General features: G+C 40.0%; 1 protein-coding gene across 1 annotated transcript in view; it reads left to right on the top strand.

Annotated features, from left to right (window-relative positions):
- LOC133657682 (transmembrane protein 163a) overlaps positions 1-14,810 on the top strand; it is a 42,036-nt gene extending 27,226 nt beyond the window's left edge. Inside the window, exons 3-8 of the mRNA XM_062059303.1 lie at positions 1,329-1,372; positions 1,447-1,538; positions 5,772-5,868; positions 9,193-9,304; positions 9,367-9,508; positions 14,252-14,810. Of these exons, the coding sequence (XP_061915287.1) occupies positions 1,329-1,372; positions 1,447-1,538; positions 5,772-5,868; positions 9,193-9,304; positions 9,367-9,508; positions 14,252-14,312 (548 nt within the window). The 3' untranslated portion in view covers positions 14,313-14,810. The remainder of the gene's footprint in view (positions 1-1,328; positions 1,373-1,446; positions 1,539-5,771; positions 5,869-9,192; positions 9,305-9,366; positions 9,509-14,251) is intronic.

Here is a 14,810-nt window from a genome sequence, read left to right on the forward strand (position 1 = left end):
ACTTGTATTGTTTGTCTGGGTGGAGGTCCTGCTTTGGAAATAATTTGTGCCCCTTCCAGACATTGCATTTAGTTCCCATTAAAACATTCACATGTTGCACAATGAGATGTAAGCAGGGGATCATGTGTACATTCCTGCAACTTCCTGTTTGTAAAAAATATATTTTTATTAGTATTTATTTAATATACTAACAGCATTTTATGATTAATATTTATAAATTAAGATTCCGAATGAATGACACTAGAATAAGCACACATTTGATTGGTAAATCATTGTGTAACGACCTGGTATTACACTTTATGTGTGGTGTTGGAGTTGTCCGACTTTTTGTGTGGCTGTAAACGCATCACCAGCAGCAGAGGGCGCCACCATGCTGTCCGGTGGGCCAGCAGCAGAGGGCGCCACCATGCTGTCCGGTGGGCCAGCAGCAGAGGGCGCCACCATGCTGTCCGGGGGGCCAGCAGCAGAGGGCGCCACCATGCTGTCCGGTGGGCCAGCAGCAGAGGGCGCCACCATGCTGTCCGGTGGGCCAGCAGCAGAGGGCGCCAACATCCTCTTGTCGGCCACGGATGTGGTCGTTCCATGGGCGACCGCCTCGTCAATTGCGGCGGCGTTCAACTCGCCGTCGCCACCTGACTCTTCCCCGCTGGTTGCGGGGACACTTGGCCTGGCGGCCCACCTCCTTGTACTCCCTCCACCCTCCCGTGACTTTGGACTGTTTTTTTTTTTTGAGGGGGGGGGGGTTTCTAGAACGTCTGGTATCCAGTATGGAAAGGGGGGCTACTGTCAGGCTTGTCCCTGACAGTTTGGTTAAGTTTTAGTTTTTCCTCTGTGTTTATTTCCTGTCAGCACTCTTATTTTGGTTCAGTTTCCTGTTTGTCTCTCTGAGTGCTGTGTCCCCTCAACTCTGGCTGATTGGCACCTGGCCACACCTGGTGTCAATCAGCCAGCTGTTATTTAGACCTGCTTTGCACTCCAGTCTGTGCTGGAGTATTGTCAATGTGATTGTCATCACTACCTGTCGATGTCGCTAATACTTGTCGATGTCGCTAATACTTGTCGATGTCTTTTTTTTGCGGTAAGCTGTTCCCAATTGCTATTTACAGTTTGCTGTCTCCTAGCTCCTAGTTTCTTGTTTTCCTGTTTGCTGGTTCCTGTTCCCTGTCTCCAGTTTGCCTGTGCCTGGTTCCTGGTTTGTGTTTTGCCTTATTTTATGGACATTAAATAATGTTTTCCTGCACCAAGCCTGCCTTCTCTGCATCTTGGGGTTCGTCACCTACACCATGTGACACAATTAATTTAATTCCCTTCCTTCTAATGTCTTCCAGCTGTCTCCATCATGCGGCACAGTGCCTCTGCTTTTGGATTCGCTGTAAGTCAACTTGTTACAAACACGCAAATACACAAATGCAATTGCTCAAATATGATGTGTGTGTGCGCCTACAGTTTGATGCAGTGCTGGATGTCCTGTCCTCTGTCATCGTGTTGTGGCGCTACAGCAACGCTGCAGCCGTACACTCAGCTCATCGGGAATACATGTAAGTAACGTGTGCGTGTGTGTGTGTTCATGTGGGAGTGTGTGAGACAGGACTAATTACAGTTCAGCAATAACCTTCATCCTATCTACCTGCGTCCTAACTGTGTGTGTCTGGTTAATTTAGAAATAAACAACCAGTATGTGAGAAAATGATGTCCCACCAAAATAAAAGCATCTTGAAGAATCACAGTGCTGTGCAACCACTGAAGTGACAATAAAGTAGATTCGAGCTAGACAAGAATAATTTATGACCAACAGACTCATAGCTTAGACACTTTTGAGTCATATTTAATGTTAATAGGGTTGCTCAGCGCGCGCATCATCTGCCATGTCTGTGCAGAGAGCTGAATGACAACGGGTTGCCATGGTAACAGGCTTGCAACGTTTACACAAGAGGAAAGGCTGTCGGCACCTAAATGTTTTCATTGTCATGTCAGCATCCAGTCTATAAGTGTCTAGCTGGACATCCCAGAATGAGCCTGGCCGTTGCCATGGTTACCACACCCCGTCAGAACCCTGAGGTCTCCGACTTTGCTACGTTGACAAACAGAAAGGAGAGCGGTAAAGGGTGTAGACACGACCAGGGACACGTAAGACTGCAGGTACAAACCTAAGGCTGCGGAGTCACGGCGGCGTGGGATTGCGTCTGTTGACAAAAGTCGTGTGAGCACACAGCCGTTGTTTGTGTGTTCTTGGATAAACTGCCAGCACTTTGATAAGGAAGGTGAGAAACACTGTGGAATTCAAGAAAGTAGTCGTAGCATAGTACAGATGTGGCGTTTGTAGGGCTTTGAACTCCTCCCTCACCACCTGTCTTTGTGCTTGTCGCCGTAAAGAGTCCTAAAATATTATATGATAATTAAAATAGTAACTAATATTATATCAATATTGGTAGTATATATATGTATGTATGTATGTATGTATGTATGTATGTATGTATGTATGTATGTATGTATGTATGTATGTATGTATGTATATGTATGTATATATGTATGTATGTATGTATGTATATATATATATGTATGTATGTATGTATGTATGTATGTATGTATGTATGTATGTATGTATGTATGTATGTATGTATGTATGTATGTATGTATGTACTGTATGTACTGTATGTGTATATATGTATGTGTATATATCAGTGACGTGCGGTGAGGTTCATGGCTGGTGAGTCACTGACTTCATCACAGTCAGATTTACAAACATATGAACCCTAAAGAGTATCTTATTCACCATTTGATTGGCAGCAGTTAACGGATTATGTTTAAAAGCTCATACCAGCATTCTTCCCTGCTTGGCACTCAGCATCAAGGGTTGGAATTGGGGGTTAAATCACCAAAAATTATTCCCGGGTGCGGTGCCGCTGCTGCCCACTGCTCCCCTCACCTCCCAGGGGGTGAACAAGGGGATGGGTCAAATGCAGAAGACAAATTTAACCACACCTAGTGTGTGTGACAATCATTGGTACTTTAACTTAACTTTAACTTTACACATACAAACTGCAGCACACAAAAAAGCATATTTAATAAAAAAAAAACGTTATTATGGTCTTACCTTTACTTATAAATGAAGTCCATGCCCCGCTGTTGTGCTGGATTAATGCACTCCCGTCGTAGAATGCACCCCCTGACGGGAATGTTATATCAACTAAAGCCCACACTTAAACTTTCCACGTGCAAGATTTAATCTATTTAAAAAAGTTATTTAATAAGAAGCCAAAGTGCAAAAACAATAATGTTCGTGTTGGAGAAGTTGTGAATGAATGAAATATGAAATCCGTGCTGCAGTCTGCAGGTGTACCTAATGTTGTGGCCCTGCGGTCATTCACAACTCCTCCAACATGAACATTATTGTTTTTGCACTTTTTGGCTTCTTATTAAATAACTTTTTTAAATAGTGTAACCGAGGGTTTATAAATGTCGCATATACTGTATGAAACTACAAAATAATAAACACGGAGGCTCCAGTTTACACGAGGACCACTTTATTTACCTTCTTTTAAAAATCTCCGCTCCACTCCAACGTGTCATCACTTCCGCTCTTAGCGCCTTCAAAATAAGAGCGCAAGGCATATACTGTTTAACAGCGTGTAACAGGAATTAACATCACAAAGAGGAAAGCCCATAAAAATAGGTTACAATAGATTCAATCTTGCACGTGGAAAGTTTAAGTGTGGGCTTTAGTTGATATAACATGCACCAAATTCTAAAGTTAATGATTATTTGCAACAAAAAAAATGTTTATCAGTTTGAACATCAAATATGTTGTCTTTGTAGCATATTCAACTGAATATGGGTTGAAAATGATTTGCAAATAATTGTATTCCGTTTATATTTACATCTTACACAATTTCCCAACTCATATGGAAACGGGGTTTGTACATTTATTCCACATTATACCCACTGGTGGTGCTGTTGCAGGGTAAATATCGCTGTTTAGCCCGTGGACTATGTGCACATTTCCACTTTGGCTCTTGGAGGCCTGACGTTCGGGCACCCCTAATTTAGATCACCGATATCAAACACGAACTGTCCCTTGCGAGCCAAAAAATGCACTTCCAGATAAACACGGTTTGCCGCTTTGCAATCAAATGACACAGCAGAAGTATCGGCCACGCGTTTTCTTTCTTAAAGTAATGCACATTGAGGAGAGACACTCCTTGTGTTTCATAAGGCATCGACGCTTCAGTATTGTTTGATCCATCACTAGCAAGCACCAAAGATGAGCATGTGTAGGATAGGATAGGATAGGATGTACTTGTATATATCCCATAATGGGGAAAATATGTGGTTGCAGTGCAGATTCAAAAAGTATTAAAAGTTGCGCTAAAGTCTCAAAAGTGCCCCCCCTTGTTGCACAGTCCCAACAGGGTTCAAACCAAAACGTAAAAACACATTAAAAAAACAAGCCTGATGGAAAATATGGCTCCACTTTTTTAAATGTGCTAGCTCGATGCTAATTTACATTGGGTATGTCAGAGGCATGCTTCCGATTAGCATTGGCGATTTTACATGGCAATTTCAACACCTTCAAATTTGTTAATAAAAACTACAACTAAAATGCACGTTACAATCAAACAGCTGGTGTGTAATAAGTACAATAGTTACGGTATAAACACTTTGTAGGACTCAACAAAAGACAAGACTGTACCATTTATGGATAGAAACCGAATCCTTTTTGTTTTTGGCACCGACCGAATCACATAAAAATCCCAACGGTGCCATCATGCCATGTAACGGTACATGGGTTGCGCGTGACGTCACTCCTGGTTGACGACTTTTCGGACTTTGCTACTTGGCAAATTTCAATGCCAACAAAGTAATTGACTCAAAAAGCATTTCAACGTAAGTAAAGTAAGGCTCCACTTTTCCACAAATGCGCTAACTTGATGCTAATATACATTGGCTTTGCTATTGACTCGCTACTCATTAGCATTAGTGATTTTTCACCGCAATTTCAACACCTCCAAATTTGTTAATGAAAACAACAACTAAGATGCACATTACAGTTGGTGCGTAATTAGTACAATACTTACAGTATTAACAGTTTTTCAAGCTCAACATAAGACCAATCAGCAAAGACTGGCCCAACACACCATAAACTATACACTACTTGCAACTGTAATTGTGACTCAGAAATGTGATAGTAAAACCAAATATATCTGGACAACAGTTATCATAATTAGCTCATATTTATATGTTGCAATAGAAATGAGATTTTATTATCAAAAACAATATTTATGAACAAACACAAATGTGTCAAAAATTGGTACCGTTGAGTACCGGCATTGATTGGTACCATATCGGTTCAAATGTGAACAGTACCCATCCTTAGTCACATTCACTTTTAAAGCAACACATCGTAGCCTCTACACTACTGCCATCTAACGCCATGGAATTGCAACTGCACGCAAAGTCTACTACACTGTATAATACTTGCAAATGAGAGTCAGCCTTGTAAGAAAACAAGATATAACATCTGAAAAGCACAGTTATTATCATCAGCTCACAGTTAAATGTTCAATAAAATTGTTTTATTTTATTATTGAAAATATATACAATTAATTACTACATGAACTGGAATATAGGTAATGTCAAAGATACCTATCCCTAGTACTTTTACTAAGTACTATTCTGTTGCTTTGGATGCTTACTGCCCACTAGAGTTTAGTATTGTTGTGCTCTGGAGAACACATACTACAATTAATAATGTCCGTCCTTTCCCGCCACAGAGCCTGCATTATCCTGGGCGTGATTTTCATCCTATCATCCATGTGCATTCTGGGTAAGGCCATCCACGACCTGGCCACCAAGCTGCTGCCTGAAGTGGTAAGAGCGGACATTGCATCACGAGCAGCCACTACTTTAGATCTTATCCGCATGTGACGGGGTCAGAATTTAATCCTGAACTGATGATGGAGGAGGGCTTTAGAGTGGAGAGCCCACCATACGCTGCAGATTATGTTATCTTTTGAAGTTGGCAAACACAAACTGTTGGGTTTCTGTCTATTTTTAACTCCGTATTTTACGAGCTGAGTGAATTGGAGCAGTTGGCTGCAGCGGAGGACAGTCGTTCCTGGAGGCCAGCATGGAAACGCGGTACAGGGAATAACTAATGAACAAATAATTGTGTCCCTTTAAGTGCTGGCGTCGTTGGCGGCAGGTGAAGAATGTCACAAAGCACAAGGTGTCAAGACTCCCAAGAATTCACACGTCCTTAAATAACTTTTCCACCCGGTTGCCAGGTAATGTTCGTCTCTGCGGCGGAGGCGAGAGAGTAGCGTTGACGAGGCAATTATCGCTTTATATTCGCAAGGCACAGAATCGTACTTTTTCGGTTGAATGAGTGCGCAAAAAGATTAGCTCCTCCCATTTATTTATTAAGTGACACCTCAGGTTTTGATTGGAACCTGTTCCAAATGTTCCCACAAAAACCAAATCGTACAAAAAAACACAGCAATGTTTCCCATAGGAAATCATGTCAAATGTTCCAGACAACCAAAAATATCAACACAAAACACATTTTACAGAGAATAATTATAGTTTTACACAATGTTAAATATATATAAAAGAACATTTAGCATAGCATATTTTCCCGACTACAGAGCGCACCACAAAATTTTAGAAGAAAAACATATTTTTCCATGTATTAGCCGCAGATATATACGTTGTGAAAGGAGTTATTTATGTACACAGATTTTGTAGATGTTTATTTACATACTCTAATTGTTTCCAAACAGTGTGTGTAACACAGCAGTAAAACGGAAGATCAAACAAAACAGAAGTCGTTGTCATGGACCCACTAGCTGCAAAAGCTAGCGCTCTAATCAGCTAAACAGACTCAATAACTCCACGGTGATGTTTTGGTGAATTTACCGAGGAATTTGCAAAACTAAAACAATACAAAAATAATGCAATTGTAAGTTAATAATACTAACACAGGGACTCGTAAAACTGTTAGCATATTAGCTCATGCTAACGACGCGAGCGCCATTATATTACGATAGCATGTACAAACATCACATAAGAGAGGGTTTAATAAGTATGAAATGTTTTAGTTGTATTGTAAAACTTACAAACGTTGCTTGGAGTGATGAATGAAGAATACATACGAGTATAACGCTATGGACGACTAGAAGACTGAACGGCACTCGTACTTCCGGTTCAAAGCTTTAAACGGCAGGAAACACTTGTAGGCATATTCACCCAGCAGCACTTGCAGTGAGCGAACTGGTCCAAAAGATGGTGCCATGCCACAAACAATGACACACTATTTAAGTGTCTTTGCATGTGTTTTATAACTATTTGCGTTACGGTCGTCAGCGAAGAAAAATCAACAAATTAGCTGCACCGTTTTATTAGCCGCAGTATTCAAAGTGTAGGAAAAAAGAAACTACAAATAGTATTTACGGAATTTACGGTATAGAAAAAGTGGGGCGTATGGAAAGTGAACTACTATTGTGTATTTAATGTAAAAAAAAAAAAAACATTAAGCCAAACAAAAGACAACAGTTTATTTTTCAACTCTGCAGAAGGATTTTAAAGTGTCAAAAGTAAATGTCAAGCATAATTGACATTCTACGCTGCCTTTCCTTGTCACAAAATCTGTCTTTCCGACTCCCTGGGGCTCAAATGCCAAACCAAGCTTCAAGGTTTGAATTTTGATGAGCAAAAGGTCTCCATGTTCAGCCTCCTTGTTCACACTGAGAATGACTTACAATCAAACATTGGACCTTGAACACAACACTTCTCTTATATTAAATGTATGGAAATAGAAATCTGTTCCTCGGTCAAACTGTCTCCATCAACTTTGTAGCTGTATTATTTAGCCTACCAGCGTTATTGTTTAGAAAGTCATTTATGGAAATAACTTTTGTTCTATTTTTATTAAAATGTTAATTTAATAAAAAATGAAAAAAAGTACTTATTAGTATCATACTTCAGTTGGCGTGAAAAAATTCAGGTGACGACCCTTCTCCACATTGCAGATTTGCAATTATTTTAGAACGTTTTCTACACTTTTTTTTGTTCTAAATGTGGCATTTTAAAGCATAAAATTGGCTCAATGAACAGCTCTAAGTCTCAAGCAGCGTTACTATATTGGATTAAAAAAGTGTAAGTGTGACTAAAGGATGGTAATTCATGTCTAGAGGGAGATCATAATGTAAAAAAAAACATATTTAAAGGTGGTTTATGCTCACATTTGATTTTTTAATATTTCCTACTTTGCGGAAATTAATTTATCGTGGTCATGTCCGGAACCAATTAACAGCGATAAACAAGCGGCGACTGTAAAGCCTTAAAACGTGTTTTAGGGAAAATTCTTTGAAATAAAGATTTTTCTGCTTTCTTTAACCTTTTAATATTTTTTTAAATGTACATCATCAACATTCAATTTGTACTGTCAACATGTACACACTCATAAAAGTGTAAAAAAAACTATTAAAATATAAGTAACAAATAAAACCTGAGTGTTGCCTAAATCCAGGTGATACATAAAAATAAGAGCAAAGTTGCCAACAAAAAGACAAAGTATGATTATGGATTATAGCAGTCATTGATATTATTAAATGATAAAGAATGAAGCACATTCTGTAACTTCAATATAAACATGTTGCAAATTGTGTAGCCTTTTATATTTATTAAAAAAAGTTATTTATTCACTATTTAAATTTTTTTATTTATTTTTTTAAATTGGTTTATTTATTCATTATTTTTTCAATTGTATTTATATAGTTATTAAATTGTGTTTATTCATTATTATTTCATTCATTTAATTTTTACAATTTTTTTTTTTTTTTTTTTTGGAGCCTAAGTATATATTTAATAATTGAACGCTACACATTTAATAAAGGTATTCATTGGAGAAATGTTTGATATTTGGACAAACAATTTCTCACAATGTGTTTGTTTGTTATGCGAGTCAAACACATAAGCTAGCATTAGCATATATTCACAGTGAAAATGTCTGGATAAATTTGCTGTTATATTCTTATCAGTGACGGAGCAGGAAGGGGCTAGGAATACAAAAATGGTAAAATGATATATGAAGCGTTAATTGACATTTTACATGTGTTTCCTCACGCAAATACATTTATATTTCAAATGTTTCTATTAATATCCCTCAAGACGCTTCTCTTTGTCGTTTGCAAGGACGACTTCCTGTTCAGCGTGTCCATCGTCAGCGGCGTGGTGTGCAGCATCCTGTGCGTGATCAAGTTCATGCTGGGCAAGGTGCTCACGAGTCGGGCCCTCATCACGGACGGTACGCCGTAGACTTGAATATGACCGCAGCGATGTGCATCAGCTGTGCGTTTGTCTTCGAAGGGTTCAACTCGCTGGTGGGCGGCGTGATGGGCTTCTCCATCCTGGTCAGCGCCGAAGTGTTCAAGCACGAGCCCAACGTGTGGTACCTGGACGGGACAATAGGTGTCCTCATTGGCCTCATCATCCTCGCCTATGGAGTCAAGTGAGTGCTGGACGATAATGACATTTTTGGCACCGCTTTGATACCAAGTAAATGTAAGGCCATTATTGAGATGCCGATCCCTTTTGATATCATTGAATGATTTTCAAATGTTACGGTTATTTTGTTGATCAGTCTCTACTGGAATTTGTGATGTCGCAATCACGCAAAATCAACCAGTCCCTGTGAAATATGCGCAGGGTTTGCGTAACTTTATCCAATGCCGGAAGCTTCCCCGCACATTCCGGCAAATCAAATGTGTCTCAAACGCCCACGTCAACTGTCTAATCAAAACTTACGTTTGTTTCTTGTGCAGACGACACCAAAGTGTAACAATACATCAACTCTTTATTGTCGTCCGCCCGCCTAGCTCAGACCTACTTCCTGTTCTTGTCTACAGCGCTAAGCATTCTGGGTAATGTAGTATACAAACATTTACCTCCTAGTTAACATGAATTTATAAATGGATAAAAACTTTATTTATCCAGGGTAGGACAATTAAGAGCACATGTTTAACTAAAGAGGCAGCATTTAAATTTTAGAGATGTTGGAGTGAGATGATAATCTCTCATTGTCTCTCATTTACCAACAAAAAATAGTGCTATTAGTGCTCGTAATGTGCAGGGGTAAATGCTCTGCGTTTCCCACCTAGGCCTTCAGTGATGTCCGACTTCAATGATTACTTCTCAAAATACCATCATTTATGTCCCCATATGACCATTGCTGGAGAAATACTATACAGAAACACATTTACGCACTACTGTGTATTGGATCACATCAACAGTGTACAAAACGGGTAATTTTCTGGCACATTTAAAAATCAATAAACCCGCATCAGCAATTAAAACATATCTTATGTGGTACTGTCAAATTTAAAATTGCAAAAAACTTACTTAACGGGAAAAAATTAAGAAATAAAATATTTGAACTCACAGTTTGTAGCACCCCTTCGACGCCGTATAAGCCTGTGGTACCGCTCGTAGTCGGTTAATTCGAGTGGAAGTGGCGGGTATTTCCCCATTTCATTTGAGCGAGCTTCCGGGGTTGGCCGACATAGTCTCACAAGATGTAGTTTCCCTTTAAATATCCCTCTTGAAAATGGCCTTGCAAATATATATCTGCCACCTAATCAACGTTTTGTTCTCCTTCTTTGTGGGTTTAAAAAAGTGAGAATCAGTGATTTCTCTGCTACGGCGCAACACTTCCTGCTTCAGTAAATTGCAACTTGTGATTGGACACTCACTTTGGAATGACAAGTGAGTATCCAATTACAGTCTCGTTTACATCAGGCTACCTAGATAGGCTACTGTCAACAACTTGTGATCTGATTGGCTATCGCAACTGTCTATCAACTGTATGTGTTGTCAAATTCATCCGCTAACGGCCCCGGGTGGGGCTCTGCTGTTCAACCTTAGGCCAGCTAAAAGGCCTTACTGACAACAACACGTGATTTGATTGGCTATCACAGTTATCTATCAACTGTATGTTCCCGTTCACTTACAGTGCACAGACACCTGCATTGTTGATTTTGAACCTATATTCAATTGAATAGACTGCAAAGTCAAGATACTTAACATTCGAACTGGAAAACTTTATTTTTTGCAAATATTAGCTCATTTGGAATTTGATGCCTGCAAAATGTTTCAAAAAAGCTGGCACAAGTGGCAAAAAAGACTGAGAAAGTTGAGGAATGCTCATTAAACACTTATTTGGAACATCCCACAGGTGAACAGGTAATTGGGAACAGGTGGGGGTCATGAATGGGTTTAAAAGCAGCTTCCATGAAATGCTCAGTCCTTCACAAACAAGGATGGGGCGAGAGTCACCACAAACAAATGCGTGAGCAAATTATCCAACAGTTTAAGAACAACATTTCTCAAGCAGCTATTGCAAGGAATTCAGGGATTTCACCATCTACGGTCCGTAATATCATCAAAGGGTTCAGAGATATTGGAGAAATCACTGCACGTAAGCAGCAAGGCTGAAAACCAACTTTGAATGCCCGTGACCTTCGATCCCTCAGGCGCTACTGCATCAAAAAGCGACATCAGTGTGTAAAGGATATCACCACATGGGCTCAGGAACACTTCAAAAAACCACTGTCAGTAACTACAGTTAGTCGCTACATCTGTAAGTGCAAGTTAAAACTCTCCTATGCAAAGCCAAAGCCATTTATCAACAACACCCAGAAACACAGCCGGCTTTGCTGGGCCCAAGCTCATCTAAGATGGACTGTTGCAAAGTTACAAAGTGTTCTGTGGTCTGACGAGTCTACATTTCAAATTGTTTTTGGAAACTGTAGACGTTGTGTCCCCCGGAACAAAGAGGAAAAGAACCATCTAGTTTGCTCTTGGCACAAAGTTCAAAAGCCAGCATCTGTGATGGTATGGGGGTGTATTAGTGCCCGAGACATGGGTAACTTACACATCTGTGAAGGAACCATTAATGCTGAAAGGTACATACAGGTTTTGGAGCAACATATGTTGCCATCCAAGCAACGTTATCATGGACGCCCCTGCTTATTTCAGCAAGACAATGCCAAGCCACGTGTTACATCAACGTGGCTTCATAGTAAAAGAGTGCGGGTACTAGACTGGCCTGCCTGTAGTCCAGACCTGTTTCCCATTGAAAATGTGTGGCGCATTATGAAGCCTAAAATACCACAACGGAGACCCCCGGACTGTTGAACAACTTAAGCTGTACATCAAGCAAGAATTGGAAAGAATTCCACCTGAAAAGCTTCAAAAATGTGTCTCCTCAGTTCCCAAACGTTTACTGAGTGTTGTTAAAAGGAAAGGCCATGTAACAGTGGTAAAAATGTCCCTGTGACAACTTTTTTGCAATGTGTTGCTGCCATTAATTTTAAGTTAATGATTATTTGCAAAAACAAAATACGTTTTCCAGTTCAAACATTAAATATCTTGTCTTTCCAGTCTATTCAATTGAATATAATTTGAAAAGGATTTGCAAATCATTGTATTCTGTTTTTATTTACCATTTACACAACGTGCCAACTTCACTGGTTTTGGGTTCTGTATGTATGAATGTGTGTGTGTGTGTGTATATGTATGTATGTATATATATGTGTATATATATGTGTATATATATATATATATATATATATATATATATATATATATATATATATATATATATATATATATATATATATATATATATATATATTAAACCAACATAACAAGGGGGTAATGGCTTAACAATTCAACAATCTGTTTTTTTTATCCAAACATTACAGCAAGCCCAAATGTCAACACACACTCGCACAGATAGACACACACACACGTTTCCTCAATGCTCTCCAAAACCAAAAAAAAGGAAAATAATTTTACCTTGTGTTGGGAATATTTGTGGCATTGTTGAACACTCAGGGAGTTTCGGAGTGACAAATGAGCAGTGACTTCGCGTAGTCTCGCTAGCGTTAGCACAAACTAGCCGTGTGAGGCGATCCTTCATCGGCTTGTGTCCCGGTAGTGCTTTCTCCTTCGCCCTAATAAAAGTCTGCTACGGCGTCTTTTTCGGTCTCATCACAATTAAAAACTAGCTGCGGAACAAAACACCCTTCGCTGATAAAATCCTCAAACTGAAAGGGCCGCAAGCCAAAGGCTAACTGGCTAAAAGGCTAGCTCAGTTGTTGCAGAGCAACCAGAAGCGATACAGCAAGACTTTGGGAGTTTGGACACTTTTAAAGCGTTTCTGCTCACACAAAGTGATCTAGGGCCGTATTTATCAAGCTTCTTAGAATTACTCCTAAGAAGTCTGCTAAGAGTTGACTTATGAGTAAAGAAATTCTTCGCTGAAAGCTGCACTTAAAAGTTAGTTATCAAGCGTCTCACTCACACTTTCAGCGAAGTGTAGGACTGAATCTTAAGTGTCACACTCAGAGCTGAATTACGACATTACGATGTGCCGTAAACGGAATTTTAGGTGACGTCATTTCTGTGTCCATAGAAATGACCAATCACGGAAGGGAATCCCTTTTCTAAGAATAAAGAAATATCTTAGAAATATTTAAGTGGACAATGGGAGTGTATATTTTGACAATAAACTACAAAATAATACAAAACAAACAATATTGGCAATGAATCAAAAATAAATGTTTCCTTTTTCTTTTCCAGTTCATATATCAAAGCATTGTGATGACCTTTAGTTCTGCTGTGAAAGCTCTGCTGCGTGATGTTGCTGATGAGATTATTAAATCTGTGACAAAAATAATACCCGCTCTGTCTAAATGATACCGTTTGATCAGCTGCTCGTCATTAAACAAAGCCAGGACATCCTTCCGCTCCCTGAACGTTGGTGCACGTCTCTCTCGCCTCAGTGCCATCCCCCGCTGGCAACTCCTAACCACTTAGGACACCTCTGAAGGTCTCTTAAATATCGTGGAGAGTAGGAGTGATTCTTAGACTTAAGAAAGTTGATAAATAGCTTTTATTCTTAAGTTTGAGAGTAAGACTAAATTTCGCAAATTCTCAGAACTTAAGTGTAAAATGGCACTCTAAGACGCTTGATAAATACAGCCCCTGATCTTTTTGCTAGCCTCTAAGCTCTGTACAGGAAGTGATGTCATCCAAAGGGCAGCCCCCTATGGTTTCAAGCAGCACGCAAAATGAATGCAAAAGTGTTGGTAGCCGACTGAGAAGGACGCAAACCGAGGCGTGTGTGAATGCACTGTGACCACCAGGTGTCGCCAACCCTCCACTCCTTTCCTTTATTTCCTGTTCCCAGGCTGCTGGCGGACATGATCCCCCGAGTGAGACAAACCAGGAACTACGAGCGCTTTGAGTAACGCTCAGCGGCCCGAGAAGACGCTGGCGAGGTGGGCTCTTCCTGTGAGACTGTACACAACATCCTGTAACGCATGGAGGGCCTCAACTCCAGCAGGCTGATCCATCCACATTTTATTAAGACCGGGAGACTGAAACCTGTAAGTAAAAGTTGCTGAGTCGCAGCTTTGGACTCGCAACGTTCTTCACATCATTCTTAGTCAACATTCCAGGAGGCCCGCATGGATCCTGGACACGTACTGTAGTGTTTCACTGTACTGTGGTGCAAGCAACAGTAGCTTTAGGGTCATTAGGCACATGCGCCGCCTGCAGGCCGCTAGTGGAAGTGCAAGGTGAATGTTTGTGTTGTCTTTGAAGTCGTCATAAATAACTACGTAGTTACAACTTTGTCTCCTTCTGCAAGCACACTTCCCGCTTGACACTAAGATTGTTTGTGTGCTGCGGACATAACGTGTCGAACGCTGGAAAAAAAGGGTGTATTTCAAAATAAAATCATAACC

The sequence above is a fragment of the Entelurus aequoreus genome, linkage group LG01 (assembly GCF_033978785.1).
Source record: "Entelurus aequoreus isolate RoL-2023_Sb linkage group LG01, RoL_Eaeq_v1.1, whole genome shotgun sequence".
Taxonomy (NCBI): Eukaryota; Metazoa; Chordata; class Actinopteri; order Syngnathiformes; family Syngnathidae; genus Entelurus; species Entelurus aequoreus.